Source organism: Condylura cristata, unplaced genomic scaffold, assembly GCF_000260355.1.
Source record: "Condylura cristata isolate star-nosed mole 26May11 unplaced genomic scaffold, ConCri1.0 scaffold00030, whole genome shotgun sequence".
NCBI classification, from domain to species: Eukaryota; Metazoa; Chordata; class Mammalia; order Eulipotyphla; family Talpidae; genus Condylura; species Condylura cristata.
This window is the reverse complement of record NW_004567131.1, coordinates 22,536,386-22,559,413: the sequence shown is the minus strand read 5'-3', so window position 1 is coordinate 22,559,413 and position 23,028 is coordinate 22,536,386. Positions and strand designations below refer to the sequence as shown.

The 23,028-nt window shown below is 37.9% G+C and overlaps 1 protein-coding gene across 2 annotated transcripts in view; it reads left to right on the top strand.

Moving 5' to 3' along the window:
* The window catches only part of NEBL (nebulette), a 287,194-nt gene that overhangs the window by 251,842 nt on the left and 12,324 nt on the right, over positions 1–23,028 (top strand). For both annotated transcript variants that reach the window (XM_012731343.1, XM_012731344.1), the window contains exon 5: positions 12,536–12,707. In XM_012731343.1, coding sequence (XP_012586797.1) covers positions 12,536–12,707 — 172 coding nt within the window. The remainder of the gene's footprint in view (positions 1–12,535; positions 12,708–23,028) is intronic.

Here is a 23,028-nt window from a genome sequence, read left to right as displayed (position 1 = left end):
TACAGGTCATGGGCACGCAGGAGGCTGCTGCCTTGCAGAGCGACAGAAAGTTGGAGAAAGGAGCACCTGCATAGGCACAGGTGGGCAGAAGGACTGCTGCCCCCTGCCAGTGCAGATTGCACTGATTTAGCCTTCTCTTTGGGAGAGGCTCACTGCTTCATGAAGTGGTTTGTTTAAGCTATGAAGAGTTTGAATAAGCTATGAAGAGTTTGAAGGGGGCCAAATTTCTACAAAGGCCCTCAATCTCCATATCTTCACCCTTAGGTCTGCTCTCCTGAGGCCCCCTACAGCAGGCTTATACCTGCTTGGGCCTTGTGCTTTGTGATTAAGGCCTTGGCACCTAAGGATAGTTCCTACAGCTGGGCTAATGGCTGTATTAACCCCTTCCACCCCCACCTTCAGCTCTTGCGTCGTGTGAGCTAGGGTTCTGATCCATGGCACCTCCTTTCCGCTTTTTTTATCCTTATCCTGCATCACTGGGCATGAAACAGTAGGTCATCCAAAAGTGGCAGAGCCTTCGAGACCTCCTGAGCCTTGGAATGAGTGGGGTGGGGCCCTTGTCTGAGGCGGAAGGCCCTAGATTGTGTGCTTACTTTTTTGGATGCTCCCTTTGTGTCTGCTGTTACATCAGCAATTGCTTTGAATCCTGAGAAATAATGTAGAGCACTATATATTCTAGAATTGGAAGAAGTAGTATATTTTCTGTGTCTCACACACACACATACACACATATATGTGAACATGTACACACAATTTCAGATTCATATCAATTGTTTCCATTTTCAGAAAAAGTATAAAGATGAAGCAGAGAAGATGCTTTCTAACTATTCTACTGTGGCAGATACTCCTGAAATTCAGAGAATTAAAACGACACAGCTAAACATCAGTGCGGTGCGTAGCCAACTCTTCCCTTTAGTTCTCACCTTGATGTGTTTTTAAGGAGAGACTTTTTTCTCATTGCTTGAAATTCTATCAAATGTATCATCTTTCTTTAAAAGAATAAAAGTACCAAATGTTCTGACAAGTTATAATTTATCAAGATTGTTTTACAATTGCAAATTCAAATTTTCTTCTTTGGTATAAGTCACAGTTATTTTTAGCTACATTTTAGCATCTCACTCAAGAAAGAGGCCCTTTTTTTTCACACAGATTTACTTTGAAGATGAGATTATTTTCTTTCTGGCCATTGATTATCTGTACTGATGAAATATCCAGGGCTAGTTTGTAAATGACTCTAAACTGTTATACTTTTATCTTGGGGGATAGGAATTGCATTAGCAGTATTCGTTAAGGGTTGGGTTTAGATTTAATGTACAGGTAAACTTGAATTCTAAATTATAATAAAATTATAAAAATCAATCATATTAAAGGCAATACTTTAATATAGAATTAGCTCATTTAGTAATTAAACAATTTGTCAACATCTAAACTCTATTAAGTCTGAGCATTTCTGAAATAGCTCCTATTTTTAGTAGGCTGCAAATGCTAACCCTCAGTTTATACGGTCAGATCCTTTAGGGCCTTCAAAGGCAGACAGTGAAAGGAAGCCCTGATAAAAGATTAGGGGAAGAAAGGCTGCTTGGTACCTCAACTCCTGTTATTCCATTCTGTTCCAATTTCTGACTTTTGGAGGAAAATATCAAATCTCTCGCAATCCTTACTCCAGTACTTCCTGGGTTACCAGGGGCAGTAACTCTGTTCACCTGTATTTTTCATGTAATCATTATATTTTTCTGTAGAATGCCTTTGTTTTGCTTTGTGTTTGAAAGGGGTAAATGTTGTAGGAGGAGCTATTCCTTGGGGGAAGATGAACAACTAAATAGAATATAAGGAAAAGAACCTGATTAATGTTAATGTTGATGATATAATTTATATTTTCTTTAGGGAGTGAGGTCAGGAGAATAACTACTAAAATTTCATGCGTTTTTGATAAATTATAGCCATTTTATGAGCTTTCATATGGTGTATTTTGATTTTTGTCAAATGTATATGTGACATTTATACTTGAAGAAGGAAATGCTTGTTAGCTTATATTCTTAGAGTAAATAATCCACAGTCACCTTTTACAACTATACAAGAATAGTTTTTAGAGGGTTAATTATAAGATTATGAAACATAAAACCAAGTTGCCCATTTATTCTTGAAATGATTATTTAATTGATTAATAGAACATTGGTACTCATTAATAGAATCTGTATCCACATTACTTTAAAACCTGAGAAATGTCTGTCTTTTATAAGAAATGGATCTAAGGTTTGAATTCTAATAAGCTTAGAGTTATTTTTTTCCTTCTCTTCCAATAAAGGTATTTTATAAGAAAGAAATAGGAGCTGGCACAGCAGTAAAAGATACTCCAGAGATTAATCGAGTGAAGAAAAATCAGCAGAATATTAGTTCAGTAAGTTTTCTATAGCATTAATTGTCCTTTCCAAGAGCAAACATAAGCTAGATAAATGTTCTTAGGTCATTATTAAACTGACTGCCTTTCTCTTTTATTCTTCATTTTGTTGAAATGCTATTTCATCAAATATCAAAGGCTTAACTTTCAGAAGGAAAGAGTAGCCTTGTTCCCCTTGAACCTAAAGCAGTGTTTCATCTTGATATATCATAGTGCATAAGAGATAGATCACTTTAATAGTACAGTAATGAAATCTAGGACTAGATTTCATCTTTTTGAACAGTATTTTAGCTGTATTAAATTTTTCAGGGGAAGGATAAATTTCAGTACTTCAAACTTGGAGGAAAGAAATTCTACCCCACTACAGTGATTAAAGGTCCGAGAACATTTATTTGGTGGCTAGCGAGAAGTTTTAAAAGGCCTCATTTGTTTTCTACTTCTTCCAGTTTACAGCAAGGAAAAACACACACCTTTACTATAATTTCTAAGATAACTTACTTTCCAATTTCCTTTGAACTTAGGGGAAGGGTAGAGGAATTGCTTATGGGTAAAATCTCCATTCAGCGCTTGATATTTACAATGGACAATTACAGTGCTTACCAGTGGTTATTCTTGCATGAACATTTAGTGTATTTATTCTTGTTGAGGAAGTCAAAAGGGTTTTCCCCTCAGATCTCCTCTCCTGATCTTCACCTTTAGAAACAGTGCTTTCGAAGACCATTTCAGAGTAGCCCAAATAGAATGGCCTTGGTTAGACTCCTGTCTGTAACTCTGATCCTAGAATATGGGTGAGTGCTGATATTTGAAAGAAAGAGGAGGAAAGGAAGGACAATGCTGTAATAAAACATCAAAATGAATTTATAAAAAAATCTCAGAACACTAGAGCCATACAACCTTTTTAGAATGAGCGACACTGCCTTCTGAAGAAAGTATAAAGAGAATGACCTTTTGATGAGGGTATGTGAGTGCGTTCTGATTTACCCTGGCTGTGTCAGACAACACGTGGGTCTGGGAGAAGAATTAGTTTGGAAGAGACTTGTAAAGTGTTAGTTTCCCTCACTTGCTAATGATAATATCTGAAATGTACCCATCCATGTACTGGGATTTAGTGTTATAAATGTTCTGTAGTGTGCATTTCTATTGCCTACAGTGAAATGACTGTGCCATTTTGATTACTTTAGAGTTGTATGAAAAACAAAAATGTTCAACTTTAATCATGTTTAGCTTTTCACCCGAGGAAAATCACACAAAGTAGTACAGTATATCATCTTTCCCCAGCATCTCATTGCCTCTTCCAGCAAACATTAAATGCATGTTTCTGTGTCTCTATGAGGTTGGGCCATAAACTCCTGCTTAGTATTCAAATGGAAAGTTGCCCTTTCAAGATTAGCTAGATCTGTCAAGCCAAGATATGATTCTTTAACATTTAAAGATCTCGACATTTCCACCTCCAGAGTAGTATAAGCTTTTTAGCTGCTAGTTTTCTCTGTTAAGATCTATTTTGAATTTTATTTAGAGGTACCTGTCTCAGTGTACTGTTTCACTCTTCGGGATCTGCACTAACACTGGCATTTTTTTGCATATTAAATCAACAGATTCTGAGACACAGATGAGATCTGAGATATTTAGGTACCATTTCTCTATGGCTGCCTGCATGGATTTCGACCTTCATCATTTCAAACACCACCAGTTGCTTTCTAGCTTATTTTGTAGACTGAAATCTGTCAGACTTCAACTTGGGCCTCTTATGCCTAGCCTGTGTTTCCATACATAAAAATATATGTTTCCTTTTTCTTGAATTCAATCTCCCGTGGATCTTGGACATATGAAAACACCCCCTGTTGTGATAGCATCACTAGTTTTTTCCTGAGTTTAAAGAACTGTTTGTTGTCCTATGCATAACTGTGCTGCCATTACCACTTGGCTTTTTATCTCTAAATTGGCTTACAGGAGGAGCTTTCCTCTCAAGTGAGGGTTAGGAATAACTGTGATTTTTACATAAAGTGAATGAAGGAAGAAGCAGCCTGTAGAAGGCCACGTCCTGACCTACCACTGGCTCTTCTGTGGTGATCAGGACACAGTGGCCTCTGTTTTTACATTTCCCTCTCTCCTCCCTCTTTTTTCCTTTTGTTGCGACCACCTTTTTTTTCCTTCCTTATTTTGTATTGAGTCCTTTCAGTCATTTTTTAAATGGTAGCTAATTCAGTTTGACTTTTGCCTTAAATTGAAGTGAATCTGTTAATGAATAGAAGCTAATTTTTAAAAATTATTTTTATTGTGGGAACATTGATTTATGACTCTGTGTTTTAGGGACTAATCCTTCTAGCCTCTTTCTCAGAGCCCCATCTAGCAACTGCTCTTTGGACAGAAAGTAATAAATACATTATTATATGACTTAAGCGATCTCCAAGGTTTTTGTGCATCTGTCTAATGATAACACTTATTTTCATAAGCAACATTTGCTTATTTTAATTAAAAAAATATACAGTGATTGGCAGGTGAATAAATATGGGCTTATTTGCATGTTTCAAAAATGGAATGATGAAAGCATCAGATAAAATACAATGTTGGAATTTAAAATTTCATTTAGAAATAATTGGGAATGAATTTTTTGAGAATGTATAATTTAGAATGTTTTGAGCTTTGTGTGGAATAAAAATTAATAGTTTGTTTTAATAAACTACACAGGTGAGATACAAAGAAGAGATAAAACAGGCAACAGCTATTTCTGATCCTCCAGAGCTAAAGCGTGTTAAAGAAAACCAGAAGAACATCAGCAATGTGTGATAATATTTCTTTTAAGTATTTTTTTCTGTTTTAATGGATATCAGTCCACAGTGAGGGTATAACAGTTGTACAGCTCAGGTTCCATTACAGTGAATACCACTGTGGGAGGGCCAGTTCCTTAGTGGTGGAGATGACTGCACACATCTTTATGTCACACTGCCCAATGCAGGTGTGCACAAGGAAACAAGTTACTGAGTGCCTACTATGTCCTTGTTCCTGGGGGACTTCAGAGATGAATGATGCATCCCCTAAGGTTAGATACTGAGTATTCTCAAGGTCTCTAGAAGAAAAAGTCATAGGAACAAGTACCAGTTAGGCAATGCTTAATGCTATAAGAAAAACTAACATCAGGTGTTTACTATCATTTTTTGGTATCTTCCATTCAATATCTAATTTAATAATAAATAAAAATTCCTCTTGCAAAGTGCTGTAGACATGCAGAAAGGCTGTGTCAGAGAGAAGAAAACCCTTGGATGAAGAATTCATGTGAATTCTTGAAGAGTTCATAGTAGTTTGGGGTGGTTTCATGAGGAAGTGCCTTCCTGATCAAGCAGTCCGAATATGTGTAGAATCCAAAGCCTATTCAAGAAGGGACAGGTTTAAGGTGATGAGTAAAGGGTGACAGGAGATGGTGGTGGGCAGAGAAGTGGTCAAGGCTATAAGGAGTCCCACAGAGTCCAACAGGGTGGTTCACATCCTAGCGCGGTATTTAAGAGAGTATTAAGCGGCCCATTGATGATCAGGTCTTGACTTAGTGATTAATTTGTCTCAATGTGTCTCTTTCGAAAGGTATTTTCAGTTTATCATAGAAATGTAACACTTCCTTAAAATAACTTTGAAAATAATATTAAGTCAATGAAAACATAAATCACAACAGAGATGATATATATGGCAATAGTAACTGGTGTGTCCATGGTGGAATTTGGACAACACTGGATTAGTAGGAAAGAATATCAACACTGGACTATTAGTTTGATCCATCTGTAGACCTTCCTTGATATATAACCCTTGTAAGCCAACCTCTCCAAGCCTGAGTTTTCTCATGTGTAAAGGAGGGAGTAGAATGTTAAGTGAGCTATTGCCTGTAAAGGTCTCAGCATGTTTGTAAGTGGATAAAGGTAAGACATGAAGAGTTTCCACATTAAATCATGTCCCCAGCTTCACATGCACTAGAGATGGACTACAGCAGTTTCTCTACATCTGAGTTCTACCCCCTCTGAGTTCTACCCAGACTTCCCCCCTCTGAGTTCTACCCAGAGTAATCTTTTCTTGCATCTTAATATCAATAGACATTATCTGTAAACTCTCTTTCCTTTAGATCGGACTATTATTCCTATCACAACAATCTGCCTAAACTCTCAAACAACATTCCATGGCACACAGCAAATCATACATAAAGAGAGGAGAGAAGTCACAGAAGTAGGAATGACAGCCTTTCTCATTTATTTTTCAGGTTGATCAGACCTTATTCTTGGCACATTGGTTGAAAGTGTGCATCTCAAGTCCATTTTATCTGTGGGCCCCATGGACCTTGTGAATTCTTGCAAAATCAAACCCTTAACATTAAATTTAACCTCCCACCCCCTGCCAAATTAGTAAGACTGTCCTTAAGGAATCACTTATAATGGATTTTAAGCTATAGTTTTACTTTTATCTGTCAAATTCATCTGATGGTTTTGCTGTCTTGCTTCTATGTGTTGGGTGCTCACCTGTATCCTGTAATGTTATAGAATCACTGGGAAATTTGACCCCAAATGATGGGGTCTGATACCCTCGGCTAAGAAAGAAGTCAGTAGGTCAAGAAAATTTCTATGAGGACAGTTGGAGTACAAAGCCAGTGTTGGGGCTTTGTGTAGAAGGAGACTTTGAATTTCAGGTACCTATTAGTGGCTGTCTGTCACTAGGATGCAGGCATAAGGCTGTTGGCACTAGTTGTCTAATGGCAGGAGTGCAGAATTTTTTTTAAAACTGGTAGTAAAATACAGTAAATTAACATTTAATCTACCAGTTTAACCATAGAATTATTCTACAATATAAAATGGTAATTTGAATAATATTGCTTTGGTACTGTGAAAGAAAGAAATTCACAAAAGGGATCATGTGTTACTACTGATAAAATAACCTCACAGAGGCTACCAAAAATACTACGAGTGAAATTCAAAACAATCTTTGGACAAAAGTGTCTGTACCAGCAATGCACACTTTCCTATAAAATCCTGTGAGGATTTTAACTAATGAATGAATGCTGAGGATTTTAACTAATGAATGCTCTGTATTATGAGACATTTCTTTTAAACTGCCCCAGTGTGCGGTACATGTGTCCTTCCTATAACCCACACATCATGCACCTTGTCTCCCAGCTCCAGTATAAAGAGCAGAGCTACAAGGCGACCCCAGTCAGCACGACTCCAGAGATAGAGAGAGTGAGGAGAAACCAGGAGCAGCTGAGCATGGCAAGTTGGTTCTGCTTTCTCTTATATTTTCACCAAGCCTGACCTCCTTTCGTTCTTCACAACACTCTGAAAAGCTTTCAACTCTCTCCATCTTGGGATGCTCCTTCGCACATTCACATCTTGAAAGGCATGCACTGTGGCTTTCCTGTGTGAGGCCAGGGAAATTTGGCATGGTGCTTCTATAATTCATGCATGTTTGTTTATTCCAGGATTCTTCATTAAGCCTTCCTGGTGTGCTATGTACTGTTCTGGTCCCTGGTGTACAAGGATGTACTCAGTGCCTGTCCTCACGGATCTCATAGTTTTAGTTGGCAAATCTCTGAAAATACACCCAGGTGAAGGCCTGATCGTAGTTGTCAATCTGAAGGGGGAAAAAAAAATCTATTGGAATAGGGCCAAAAATGACCTGACTTGACTGAGGTCCTAACATATAATATTGAGGCCAGGACCTTTATAAAAAGAATGAAAAACATTATTTAATCATTCAAGAATCTATTGCTAAGAAAGCAATGAAAATTAACAATTGTGATTATTAGTCTCTAACATGGGCCCTGTGCGAAGTTCTCTATATGAGCCCTTGAGGTTGGCACCATCCTTAGGTGTGGGAAACTGAGACTTGGGGAGGTCAGAGGACATGTTGGACACCCAGGGCTTGTAAGGGCATAGAGGTGTTTGAATGCAGGTCTCCCAGAGTTCAAAAATTCCGGTCAAAGATGTTTCCCAGTAGTTCTTTTTTTTTTTTTCTGTTTTCTGATTACTTTATGGAACTTTTACCAATATAAACACTCGCCTTCTTGTAAAACAGTTAAGTCTTTAGAAAGACTTCAGGAGTTCTCACTAATGGAAGAGAAAATTGGGTGGAATTCTGCTTTATTCTTGGTAGGTCTCCAACTTCTTGTGAACATGGAGTCCCAGGGTTAGAGAAACAGTGTGTAGAGCAGCCATAGCGACTTCACTGTAATTCTCTGTATTTCCATTACTTTGTTTGTGAAAGTTCCTATCAGTTTTGATATTGCACAGCAAAGTATTTATAAAAGTATCATCTTTAAGGACAACCAACTCTCTGTGCTTGCTAAATAAGATGCTACAAAATCCAGGTAGAGAGTGAAAAAGTTTGCTCATATCTACTATGGAAAACATGTGCAAAACAGTGGGGTTAATTTTGAGGCTCATCCTTTCTGGTACTTGGGTAGAAGTCATTCTGCTAACTATGTCATTCTTGTTTATCCTCCACAGGTAAAATACAAGGGAGAAATGAAACAGGCGACAGCCATTTCTGATCCACCAGAGCTAAAGAGAGTTAAAGAAAATCAGAAGAACATCAGCAATGTGTGATCTTAGCAACTTTCTTCTTATGAGAGCTAACTTATTACCAATATGTCAAGGGAGGGATTGCATTTATAAAGTTTTCAAAACCTTGTGTGATATCCTGCTCTCAGTTTACTACCAGTTTATTTGAAAGGTTTCAGGGTCTTAGGTTCGGGGGCGCAGCCACGCTGCTGCTGCTGCTCAGTGGCCAGCAGTGTGATTTGTCTGCAGGTCATCCATCACGTGTCCCTTATCTTCATGCTGTGGCTGCTGTGGTTCTCCAGAGTTCCAGGGTAGTAGCCTGGGTGTCTTGTCCCTACAAATAAGTTTTCCCATCATCTTTCCTACCTGGATGTTTTCTTGCGTTCTGGACCTCCTCAACCTCCTCTCCAGGTCCCAGCTAGTGTCACTTTATTTTTGGAAGATGTCTGGGGGGAAGTGATAAAGTGTGCAAAGTGAGTAGGCCATATGGGCTGGACCATGTGATGGGCACTTGAAGAGGGGCTGTCAGTTTTCACTTCGTCAACCCCTGGTCTGCTCTAACTTTCTTCTGTTTATGCAATCCATGGATGTAGTTACTGAGAGAAGCCTTTTTTGAAGTCATTAACATATAGATTGGGTTCTTTGGAAGAGGAAATTTGGAAATCTATTAAGTTCAAAGAAATCATTTATTCTTCAAACTTTTATAAAGTCATTTGACCAGATTATAAAGCAAAGACAGGTTATTGTTTGGCACTTCTCTTAAAACTGTAATTTGGAGACATAGATGCTCATCTCTTCCTGCTGTATTCAGAGTCACACTTGATGTGACTCCATTACTCTCAAAAAAGAAAGTGGGAATTGAGGAGGAGGAATGGAGTAATGGGCAGCCTGCCGGCCCTTTGATGGATGACCATGGTCACCTACTTAAAAGCAGCCTTCCATAAGTTCTGCCACATTTAATTTGTAAGCCACCACAGCGTAGTGCTGTTCTAAAGCCATAGGAATATCTGAAAGTAATCGACGGAGACATAGCTTACCCTATCTCTTCATGACGGAATGCTGACTGCAGCGTTCCTGGTGTATGTTGGTGCATCTGCAAAATGATTGGACCCATACACACATCTATGGGAGGGGTAAAGTAGTTTGTGATGCAAGGTTTGTAATTACAATAGGTCTCTAACAGTACCTTCTTTTTTTAAATTTTTTTTTTTTTTAGCTAGTCCTTTAAAGTGACTACTATAAGATACATATGTAGTTGAATTGACTCACAGTACTCTTGTTTTCTGAAATGATAGGTTTGTTATAAAAGTCAGTTGGGAAGAGCCACGGCTTTAAGTGTAACTCCTGAAATGGAAAGAGTAAAGAAGAATCAAGAAAATATTAGTTCGGCAAGTGTTTTTATTAATATTGGGCTATCTCAAAGGATGTGGCCTTTATTGTTTACATGTCGTCTTTTTTTTATCTTGGAAAATAAAACCAGTTTTTAAAGAAGCATTTATAATATAAGCATTTATAATATAATATGATATGATATGATATGATATGATATGATATGATATGATATAATATAATATAACATAGTCAATAGGTACACACATTATTTCAGATGATTTCTAAATGTTGCCCTATAAATGTATATTTTGTTTGTTGGTATTTTCAGATGTGACAATTACATTAAAGTTTAGTGTTAAACTAGATCACATTCATTTAAACAGAGATTCATGTTATTTTAGCCAGTGTCTTTGAAAAGACTTTGATGCATAATTTATATGACTGCAATTTTATGGATGTAGCTTGCTAAATACTCTCTGTACAACCCAATAAGAAATGAGTCATTACTCTAAAGAAAGGGAAAAAATCTTTAAATACATTTAATATAGAAACCAGCTACTATTAAAGTCTGTGGCACATATCAGTCTTATTTGGGTCATGTGCTTCTCTCAGTGGCACAAATGCCCTCGGGTCTGCGATAATCGGTGTCCTAATCTTATCCTGCATCAGTTTCACAAATAGCAGTGTTCTGATGATCAGCTGTCAAGAGGGGCTCTATGCAGGGGATCAGCATTTAGGTTTTATAATTCATAGTTCCCTAGTGGCATTTCTGTCCAGAGGTGCTGACTATATCAACATAAATTACCTTTAAGCTGGCTGCTTAGAGGAAAACTAGATTTGTTCTTTATTATTTCTATCCTCTAATAAAGTGAAATAAAGGGAACTAGAGGAAGGTTGGTGTACCCTCTTTGACAATGCTATGGTGGGAAATAGGGAAACAGAAACAGGAAAGTAAATTTAGGTCCGTTAATTTTGGATTGTTTTTGCTGACTGTAGGTATGATAATCACTTTTACTAACTGTATTGTTAGTGGCTATTAGCTACTCACACATTTGTTTTCAGTTGGTAAAGAGGCTTAGGTCATTTTTGTTATAGTTTTTGAGAGCAAAATTTTAAGTTGAGATCCTAAAACAAAATAACCTACTGAATGAGCTCCATAGGAAATAATTCAGAATGTTTTTGGGAAGCTTGAAAAGTTACATAATTTTTTAATTATAATTGTCTTCTAAGTATGTCTGCTGTTTTCTTTTGCAGGTAAAATATACACAGGACCATAAGCAGATGAAAGGTAGACCAAGTCTGATTTTAGATACACCTGGTCTGAGATATGCCAAAGAAGCACAAAATCATATTTCAATGGTAGGGTACAAGCAGCATTTCGTGACTAACGTGCACTAAAGAATGACACCAATGAGTGTACCCATGGCTTAATTCACCTTTAATCTGGATCACTAACAAAGCATGGAAATGAGGAAAACCTATAGGGCCTGCTGAAATGTAATGGAAATACTTAGTCTAATAAAATAATTTTTCTCAGTGATTTTTTTTGGTGTGGTTTTTTTTCCTAACGCGACTACTATAAATGCATCTTGTGAAAGACATTTGCCTGTAATTTTTATCAATTAATTCTAGATGGAGTTTGGTGTGTTCACATGTTGTGGAGAATATTAAAAAGGCGTTTTTAAAAAAGTTTCATGAGATCTCATGATAAAGTACACCCATTGAAATTGTATGATTGAATGATTTCTATAATAATAGATAGTTGAACACCACCTTAATCCAATGTCAGCAGATGTAAAATGTATGCTTTAAAGTAAATGTGTTTTGTAATTATGTACAAAAAGTTATATACATGTAATTAACTACAACTTTCCAAATCTAACTTTATATAATACTTTTTTGAATAATTGTATGGAAATAGCTTGTCAATTTATTGCATACTAAAGTTTAAGAGATAGGAAATTAACATATAGCTAAATTTGTATATTTGGGAAGTAACCAGGATTAAAAAATATAAGTTTTCAACCATCTTACGGATATACAGTCCTCTATACAATTTAAAAGAACTGCTAACCATATGATGAAAAACGTGAAATGATCTGTTCTCCATTTCTGATGCCAGGAAGCTGAAGATTCAGGCATTATTTTCTGAATAATTGGAAAGTGCACATATGTAGCAAATAACCCTGATGTGGGTCATTCAGTGAAAACCACCACTTTATCAAAATCAGGACATTCCAATTTGAGTCAACATGATTTTCCTTTTTTTTTTCAGGTAAAATATCATGAGGATTTTGAAAAGACAAAGGGGAGGGGCTTTACCCCTGTGGTGGATGACCCAGTGACAGAACGTGTGCGGAAGAACGCCCAGGTTGTCAGCGATGCTGCCTACAAAGGGGTCCATCCTCACATCGTGGAGATGGACAGGAGACCTGGGATCATCGTTGGTAAGCTCAGTGCTTCCCTGCAGGTCTGCACAGTTTAAAGTAAAACTGCCTTAGACATCCTCCTCCTCTTGTTTGATGGTCCAGTAGAAAATGGGCCATAGGCAAGTTTTATGGTGTGAACCTTGTTGAATCAGGTGATGGGAGTCATATTCACTAGGTATCATTGTAGATCCTTTCTGTTTTTCAGCATTTTCCCTCTTTTATAACGTTCTTGTCTTAAGAATATTCTTGCTTGTTAAAGGTAGAATTAATTCACACATTAGACAGGGATGAAAGCAGTGATTAAGCAATTACTTTATTTAGCTTGTGTATCTGATCAGTATACTAACTGCAGACTCTACATAAGGGGCAGAAATGACAGAAGCAATTGCATTTAGGCCCTAACCAAAAGTAGACATGCCATAGATTCTCATGAGGTTCCATTATATCAATAGCTTAGGTATTTTCTAATATTATTTCTGACCTGGAATAATTGAGAGCTTCCTGAAAGTCCCGTTAGTCTGAGCAGAAGGAATCATCTCTACTTGCTATCTGTTTTCTGTTGTCAGTCAGGGGAAATCTTAGGAAAACAGTGTTGAAAGAGGGATGAACATCCAAGACCATCCTGAAGTCCAGATGGGATTGGAAAGTTTCTGATTTTTTAGTATCTGACACCTATTGTTCCAAATTGAGCTTCTCAATTTATGTAGCTAATTCAGTAATAATTTGGGTAATCATGTGACATGCTTCTCAGTCCTTTCAGGTGACCTTTCAGGTGGTCTTCTCAGGTAAGGTATTATTTAAGGGGACTAGTAAAAGGCCAGTGAGAGGGGTGTTTGGTTAAGAAACTGTATATTATTTAACAGGTAATATCTTAGTTTGAAATGATAGTTGAAGTGAGGCCACGGAGTTACTTGGATGATTACTAAAGGGTCTCTGGAAGTATTTTTCGAATAGGGATTCTAGATGTTTTTGTGGGCAGCCGATTGCTATGCTGATCTTCCCATGCTGCTTGCTTAAAAGGATCACATTAAGTTGGATGGATAAATTCTGATGTTTTCATTGAAAGTAACAGAAATACCAAGTTTCATTACTTTGTATTTATATTTCACATGGCGAAGCTCTAATTCATCTCATGAGGTGGAAATGCTGTCTTCACAACATAGCTGTGGGCCTCCCTCCCCCAAATTGCAGGCTGAAATGAATTCCCTGCCAGAAACTTTGAGATTCTCTAAACTTTGACCTCTAAGAATTCAGCTCATTACCTTTGAGATAGAAATCATTAATATTTTAAGTACCTAAGATGTATAGCTCTAACTTACCCATTTACTGGATAATTCAGAAGTCATTTTTATTTTTTCCTTATTAGGAGAAACTGTTTTTAAGTGAGCACTTGCCTATAAAACCACACAATGGAGTATAGTCAACAAATGTAAAAGTTCTGTGCCAGGCATAGAAATCTGGGCTGAACTTTTCTCAGTAATTTGGGCTAAGTCAATTGTGCTGCTCCCATTTGTGTTGATCTTTATTAGTTGTATAACCTTGGTCAAGATAATTCAATCTCTCTCTGCTTCAGTTTCCTCATCTATAAAATCTAGATCCTTTTACCTACTTTAATGTTACGAAACATAAATGAGTTGTGTTATAACTGAAAATAGTGCCTGGCATACAGTAAGCACTAAATAACATTCATTAAAAACAGATGTCCAGTCCGAATTTACTATTACAGTAAGTCCTTGTTGTCGACAATAGATTCATAGAAACTGCAACTTTAAGCAAAATTCTGCCTAACAAAAGCAAGACCTCAAGTAATGTTTTGTTCGGTATTGGCTGGGCCTCGCTTTTTCTCATCTACATTAAACTAAATGCCTTGGATAAAATAACATTATTTGTGGATCTACTGTAATAATTTTTACTCAAGATCCATTTCATCTGCATGTCCATAGATTGGTTTCTATTTTCCTGTAGTTGGTCAGGTTATTTTAGGACCTGAAAACCCTTTGTTGGTGAGACTGATAAATCTGGAAGTTACTCATTAGATTTATTTTGCCTCCAACTAAAATAGGAGTAGAAGGTGGCTTGCAGTCCAGTTACTGGCCACAGCCTGGGCTCCACCGGGAGGAGGAAGACGCCTCCCTTATTCGTTCCCACCCCCTTGCTTCTGGGCCGGTGCCCTATGGCACTTTTCTGACCCACGTAGCTTATGCGGGTTGCCTTTATTTGCCCCTCAGAATGCAAAGGGGATTTGCCACTTGCCTACATTTCCATTTGTCTCTTACAGGGAGAGACGTTTGTTTGTTTCTTTTGTTTTCTCAGGCAAAAACCTCTCAGTCACTGCCTATGAATGAATGACTCACATGTGTTTCATCATCAGTTTTAGTCAAACATCTTACTGAGTTCAGCTGGAGCAGAGCAGGCGCCCAGGGAGGGGCGCTGGGAGAGGGCAGCTGCAGAGAGCTGTGTGCTGTGCCTGTGTCAGAGTCACAGGCCCTACTTGGAAGGTCAATGGAGAATAAACTATAGGCGACTTACCGTTTGATCGCCACGTTTTCGAAACAAATCCTTGTGACCCGACGCCCTTTCCTTCTCCCCTGAAGTCTGCAACACACTGGGTTGCTTAATACATGTTTGCTTTTTATATCCACCCCTTTTCAGCCACTTGCTGGGCTCTCTTTGGTGCTGACATTGTTTTTTAATCATTCTTGATTTGTTCATTTCTTCCTTTTTGGAAAAAGACCTCAAAGTTTGGCGCACAGACCCTGGCTCCATCTTCGACATTGATCCCCTGGAAGACAATATTCAGTCCAGAAGTCTCCATATGCTCTCTGGTACTGCTTACATTTTTGAGTGTCTCTCCATTTCTGTGCTTTTGTCCTGAAAGTGAAGCTACTCTGTTCTGTAGAGGCAAATTGTGCCAACTGTGTGTAATGTAAATTTTAAAGTGGATTCAAAACCCAAAAAGTCCTGTGCTATTTTAAAATACCACTCATCATTTATGAAAACAAAATTTGCAAAAGGGTTTTGAATACATCTTCCATTGGTTGTTCTACATTCATTTAAAAAGGAATATAGACCATACTTACATATGCTTTTTATTAGTGAATATGATTTAAAGGTTTTCTGAGCTTACAAATACTGTTCTTTGGAGTGCAATAAACCTTTGAGATTTGTTTTATGAACAATACTGTTATAACATTTTAAAGGTAGATTTAAAGAAATATCTTAAATCAAGGGGCACATTTTCTGTATAGCATTATAAATATCTTAAAGTAGATTTTACCTTTGAGTTTTTATAAAATGCAAAATCTGTAGTCCATGTAGGACGTTTATTTGACTTTTCACTTTGACTGTTTATAATTAAAGGCAAGACCTGATCGGTTTGGACATTTTGAACTTTCAGGCCTTGTTTAACAAAATTCAAACTTGGAGAGCTATACAATTTTTAAAACAATGTAGTAGGTAGATCATCTAGGTCTTGATCTAACCCTGATTTTTACTCGAGATTTAATTGTTGATATTAATAGAATTAAATGCTCAAGGCAAGGTAGGAATTGTGATACTTCTCTAGTTGATTTGATCCACATCAGAAGCTAAACTGTATCATCTACAAAGCAAAGGCAATAAATATTGTATGCTTGGTGATGCTCGAAAGCAATTATTTTTAACAGACATTATCTTTGGTGGAAATTCTTAGTTTCCCAAGTTTTGTTAATCTCCCACTCCCCATCTTTCCTTTACAAGTTGATAAACTAGGATAAATGATCATTAAATCATTTATGTATCCCATACCATTATGCACAAATTTGGAAGTAGGTATTAGAACTTAAAATTGCTGAGTTTATCCATTACATGTTCATTTGTGAATATTTTCCCTCCAATATAGAAAAGGCGAGTCAATACAGGAGACACCGATCTCGATCTCATTCCAGCAGTACTTTTGGTACAGGGCTGGGCGATGACAAGTCAGAAATATCTGAGACTTACCCTAGCTTTTCATGCTGCAGTGAGATGACAAGACCATCTGATGAAGGAGGTATCAAACACTTACCATTCAGAGAAGATGAATCCATTTTTAAAAATGTGTTATAGCATGTTTTTAACATCATCTTCACTTTGCACATACATTCTAGAACTTTTTGAAAATTTCTAATTATGTTTAGCAATTTAAGTCATTTTTTTAAAAACCCTACTAATTCGCACGTTTGTTTTTCCTGTCTTCACTCTTTTCACTGCAAACAGATTTTTTAACCATGAAAGTGTCTTGGGACCCACTATGTGAGTCTGTTTCATGGGGCTCGTGTGTGATGGATATATACCGAGTTGTGGTGGAAACTTAAATTCTGCCAAGTTTATATCTGATTTGCATTAAGGAAAATCAATCTTACAGTTATATTTGAGAGACTGAGAGGTTTCTATGAATTTGTATGTGTTTAAATATTGATATACAGCTGCAGACAGAGTTAGAGCTTGCCAAAGAAGGCATTGGGTAGGATGCTGGGGATATGAAATTTTTTTTAAAAGATTTATTTATTTATACTTACAGAACCGGGGTATAGGCCAGAGCTACAGGGGAGGTGGGAGGATCCACCAGAGACAGAGCGGGGAGCAAGGCAGGCATATTGATGGAGTACACTGCTGAGGGGAACAGTGGAAGAGACAAGAGGGGTCTGCTGTGCCATGTGGGTCACCTCTCTGGCCAGGGATCAAAATCATGTGGAGGTGGCTGCGTCTGGCATTGTCTTGCTGCGCTTTAACCTATTGTACCACCAGGGAAGGCCTGATAGAACATCTTTTTTTTTTTTTTTAGATTTATTTATTCATATAGAACTGGGGTACAGGCCAGAGACGCGGAGGGTGAGAGGATTTACCAGAGACAAGAGTGGGTAGCAGAACAGGCAGATGGACGAAGTACACCGCTGAGGGAAGCAGCGGGCGGGTCAGGAGAGGTCTGCCTCGCCATGTGGATCTCCTCTGGGGCAGCCGGGTATCGAATTCATGCAGAAGTGGCCTAAGCTTCTCAGTGCTGTGCTTTTAACCTGCTGTGCCACCAGGGAGGGCCCTGATAGAACATCTTTTTTTAAATGGAAGATAATGTTGATTATAGTCTCTATATTTTACATACCATCCTTTTTCTCTGCCTTCTCCTGTTTTCTGCATCCAAGCTGGTGGATTAGATCTTAAACTTTTAGTTGAAGTTGTCTGGATGTTAAAGAAATCCTGCAAATAAAGCTGCTATTAAAGAGTAAGATGAAGATGTTACCCTACTCATGCAGCTATGTTTTAATGCAGTAGGCAAGAGAGAGGCTAGGAGCTTATAAGAACAAAGAAATACTGGATTTCCTTTTCAACCACAGAAGTCAGGGTGTTGAAATCCCTAATACAGACATTTTGATGTCAACCAACTTAAACACCATAGAAAAAACCCAGAAATATGACTGAAGATCTGATGAAATTATGAAAGCCCTTTAATTTTGCATTTTTTTTTGTAGTCATTAAAGTGAAACACTTAGGAGGAAAAAAATCAGTTATATTCTATACATCTTAAAGTATTCATTCAAACTGGTTGGCCTTGGTGGGAAGATGTGAAGGGTCTTCTTTATGATTCTAAAGAAACATTTGTGAACTAGTTTTGCTCGCTCATATTTAATAGCTAAGATACACAGAAGAGATCTCATTTTTCTGGGTCTGGTTCTTTAACAAAGCGTTCAGTAACCTCTTGAGTTTTTTATTTTTTTTTGGTTTTGAACCTAGTATTATTGATTTCCCTCTTCAGTGTTTTCTGTGGTCCTGGAGGTGTAGAATAATGTTGACATTTGATGAGAAAAATAAAGCCCAAAGCAAATACAAGAACAAATTTTGTCTAACCTTTCTTAATTTGCTCGCTCCAGCATACTGGAGTACCTTTGCTTCACCAGTGTCCCTTTTACTTCATGATTGGACACACTGGTCTCCATTCTTTATTCCCCAAATGTTTATTGAATGCTTTTTGTACACCAGCCAAGAGTTTGGATCTGGAAATGCATAAGGGAACAAGCAAAAGAGACATGTATCTGTTCTAAGGGGCTCATAGTCTGGTGGAGGACCCTGATATTATGCAGATACTTGCCTAAGCAGTAGACAGTTATGAATAGACGAAGTTCCATGTGGGCAGGTCATGAGGGCCAGGTGATACAAAAGAGGGATTCCATCTGGCCTTGACATGAGGGAAACCTCCCTTCGGAAGAGAGATTTGATCTGAGATGGGAATGGTAGCTAAAAGTTAACTAGACCGAGGAGACTTGGGAGAATGTTTGGGAGAAAATGTTTCTTCTAGAGAAAACAGAGCACTCAAATGGGGTGTCAGTATAACATTCACATGGAAGTGTTGGTTAGGCAGCTAGTGCTCAGACAACCTGTTCCCAAGATGAACATGGAAGTCATTGTCCATGGTGACGAGTCCCGGAGGAGTCTGCAGACAGATGGATGTTTCAGCAGAGAAGTCTAGGTTCACTTGTCTCAGACTCATTATCTTCAGGGCTGCATTTGCTCTTGGCTTATCTCTTCTTTCTCTTCTCAAATCACCACTACTTTTTTTTTTTTTTTCTAATTATTTCTAGCAAGAGGACCTTACACTGTGCCAAACTCAGTGAGGGGAATGTCTCTATTGAAGAAGGTATACATAAATATTCTTGCATTTGTGTTAGAATTTGACTAAAAGTAACCCAGGGAAGCCTTTATAAACTTCTGTTCTCAGTCACTTGCTAAGAGGCCAACATGCTCTGTCTTTGGTGACATTTCCTAATTGGGCAAGAGACATTGAAAGGGGTACCAAAGGGTATAACGTAAACACATCCACAGGCTATCTGAGTTAATTTGAAAAGATTTCAGGATGGGATTATACTCCTGATTTCATTTACTTTAAGTGAAGCAGAAGCATATATACACCAGATGGCACTTAGTATCTTTCTTTAAATGGCTAGTGACCTAATATGTTCATAACTGCCTCACACTCTTCACCTTCTCCCTAAAACTCTGTAAACTCTTTGGCTTCCCTGTGCTAAGTGCTCACTGCAGCTTTTCAGGCACTGAAGTTGAATTCTTTGGAGCCATCCTTAACTCGTCTTTTACTCACACACCACATCCAACAGTTAACAAATCCCAAAGCTTTACCAGGAAGAATCTCACTACTTGAGCCAGCCCTGCCCTCACTACTGTGTTAGCTGCTCCTTGGGTCATCACATGGCCTGACTGGTTTCTTGCTTCTGCTCTGGCCACCCCATACTACCAGGACTCTGCCCAGGGCTACTTTCTACTCACCAACTGGAATGTCTCACTGAAACATACATTGTACATTGCATCATGTCATTCTCCTCTCATTTCATTCTGAATGTGACCCAAGTCCTCACTGTAGCTGACTAAGCCTTCACTGGACCTGGCTGCGGGAGAGCTCATTTCCTCGCTTTCCTGATCCCTCCTTCCTGGAACACGGTCCCTTTCACCCCACCCTTCCCCTGGTAGTCACTTGCCTCTCCTTGTGTTTCAGCTCAGATGTCACTGGATTAGAGGCCCTTTCACAGAAGGACAGACCTGCCTGTGCCTTCTCTCCCTATCTTGCCTTTCTTTTCTTGCACAGACTTGACTCTACCTGAAATATGTATTTGTCTATTTGCTTGTCTGTCTCTGCTTTGCTGCAATAGAAACCCTACCAGAACAGGGAGAATGGCTGCTTTGCTTTCCCTCCACCTCCACCCCCATCACCAGCTCTTAGAATAAACCCCAGCAAATATTGGATGACTGAATGCAGTGGGCAAATTAATATTTTATAAGCTAATGCCACATGCACAAATATATGTAAGTATACATTTAAAAAGAAGTGAAATGCTATTGTGGGAGGATTTCAAGGAAACTCTTCCATTTTTGTTTTGATATGTTTCAGTGACATTAAAGCATAGCTTGAAAAACAACCTAAAGTGGAAACATCCCCAGTGTTTTTTTTTTTTTTTTTTTTTTCTTTTTCTGGTGGGGAAAAGAAAGAGTAGCATCTATGACTTCTTGGTTGCTTTGAAATTTAGGGTCCTCTTTGAAATATGTCTGATGTTGGGCGCTGGTAGGGAGGTGCTGATTGTCTCTGTAGAAGGAGGAAGATTTCATGGTGATGACAGCGGATTGATGAAAACCTTTGTGTCTTTAACAGTAAGAATTAATCATGTGTATTTGTTTAAATACTATTCTAGAAATTAAAAAACATTTTAGAATAATGTTTTTATTAGTGGCAAGATGAAGAATAAACAAGTTCTATTTAAAATGGCTTTTTTTCCTTACAGATTTTGTTGAGATTCTTAAGTTTTGATCACAATTTTGTGTGATGATGTTATGACCCCTGTGGTGCCTCCCTGCTGTTGAGGGGTGCAGTGACAGCTGTGCTCTGCAGTGAACCTGACGCTGACCTCACAGGAGTGCTCTCACCTCATTGTCTGGATTCTACACCTGGACAGAGAGAGTGTAGAACAAGAACTCTCTAAGATGTTTTACATACCCTAGCCTAAGAGACTTAAATTTAAACTCTTCCCCTCACTCTTCATTCTACACATGAGCATGTGTTCTGTTCTAAAGAGATCTGTTTTACTTTGTGAATTAAGTGCCTGGCCAGTTATGCGAGGAACTGCCTAGGAGCCAGAGGAAGTTCTCATTGTTAGGACACAGGGTTAAACAATCAGCTCATTTCCTTGAGGCGAAGTCCAATGTTTCCTTCATTCACATTTGGTTTTCATGAGCACTAATATATAAGCCTTCTTCTTTAGGTTGTTATCATTGTTTTAGTTATGTGTGTCTCACGATATTTTCCCATCTTGCTTTGATTGCAGAGTATTTTCATTTTCTTATGTGATTATTTTGGACTTTCTTTGCTTTTCAGTCTACTTTCCAGGATATTAAGTTACCAAAAGGTTTTTCATTTTACATCTCTACTGTGTTACTTTGATTCAATAAAGGAGGCTTTTATTTAAAGTTCATCTAATTTTGTTTTGATTCTTGAATAGTATTATTTGAAATGATCTTTATTGCCTCTTGGTATTAGATTAGGTTAACTTATTTTTGTTTGACACACATTTCCTTTAGTAGAAATAATCCTGATGGTTTCTGCTTATTTCACTTCAAGGTTTGCTTTGATCTTTGTGTTTGTCTTTAGTTAACGTGGGTCTGCAACATGAATTTGCCTTCTGCTACATTTGTATGTCTTTGGTTTTCCTTAATGTACAGTGTTCATATTGCTAGTATTTTTATGTGTTTGTAATCTCACCCAATATTTACCCTCCTGAGTTTGAACTTGCGCTTAGTTTTGGTATTTTATGTGTTTCTGCTTTCCTCTGGAGCATCTAAATATGGGAACTTGATAGGGAAGGGAAAGCAAAGCATATGCAGTTTTCCCAAACAGACATTCTCAATGTCCCAACTTTGTGAACGTTTCCATTTTTTGGCAAAAGAGTCATATTGTGAAGACCTCGTCCTTTCTTAAGTGACAGGAAACAAGTTTCTGAGTTCTGGTGACAGCCCATTTGAGCTGTGCTTGTAGCTTTCCTCCCGTGTGATATGTTCTCAGAAGAGGTTAGGTCCTAGGACATGGTTTAGTGTGTTTGCACCACTAGTGTAGAGATAATGAGCAACGAGGCAGCACACCAAGAAGGGAGTCATTTGTCCTGAGGTTTTATAGGCACTGCTAACTCCATCTGTATACTCATGGACATTTATCTAGTATCTGTCATGTGTTGGATGCTGGGAAACAAAAACAAAAGACATAGTTATTGTCTTCAAGGAACTCATTCTGGTGGGTGAGACAGATGCACAAACCCATTTTTCTCAGGATGACATTATGATTGGGTAGTGATACCGTCCTCAACTTACAATGGTCCCATTTAGTTAATTTTTGACTTTATAATGGTGTGACAATGGTATATATTCAACAGAAACTTTACTTCAAATTTGAAAGAGGGTACATTATTTTTGCTTTCATTATAGCATACAGTCAATTATCTGAGCTTTTCAGCACTTTATTATAAAATAGGGCTTGCGTTAAGATGATTTAGCCTAACTGTAGACTAAGTTTTCTGAGGATGTTTGAAGTAGGTTAGCTAGGTGATGATATTTAATGAGCTAGGAATATTAAAAACATTTTTAGCTTATAATATTTTCTACTTATAATACTTTACTGGGGAAGAACCCCATTGTAAGTCAAAGAAGATCTGTACATAGGTTAAATTGGTGAGCTAGAAAGAGGACTTTAGGCATAAAAGTAGCACATAAAGGGCATTGGAAACTTTGTGTGTTCTGGATCAACTTGAGCTCAGGGACTTTGTCTAGGAAGTAA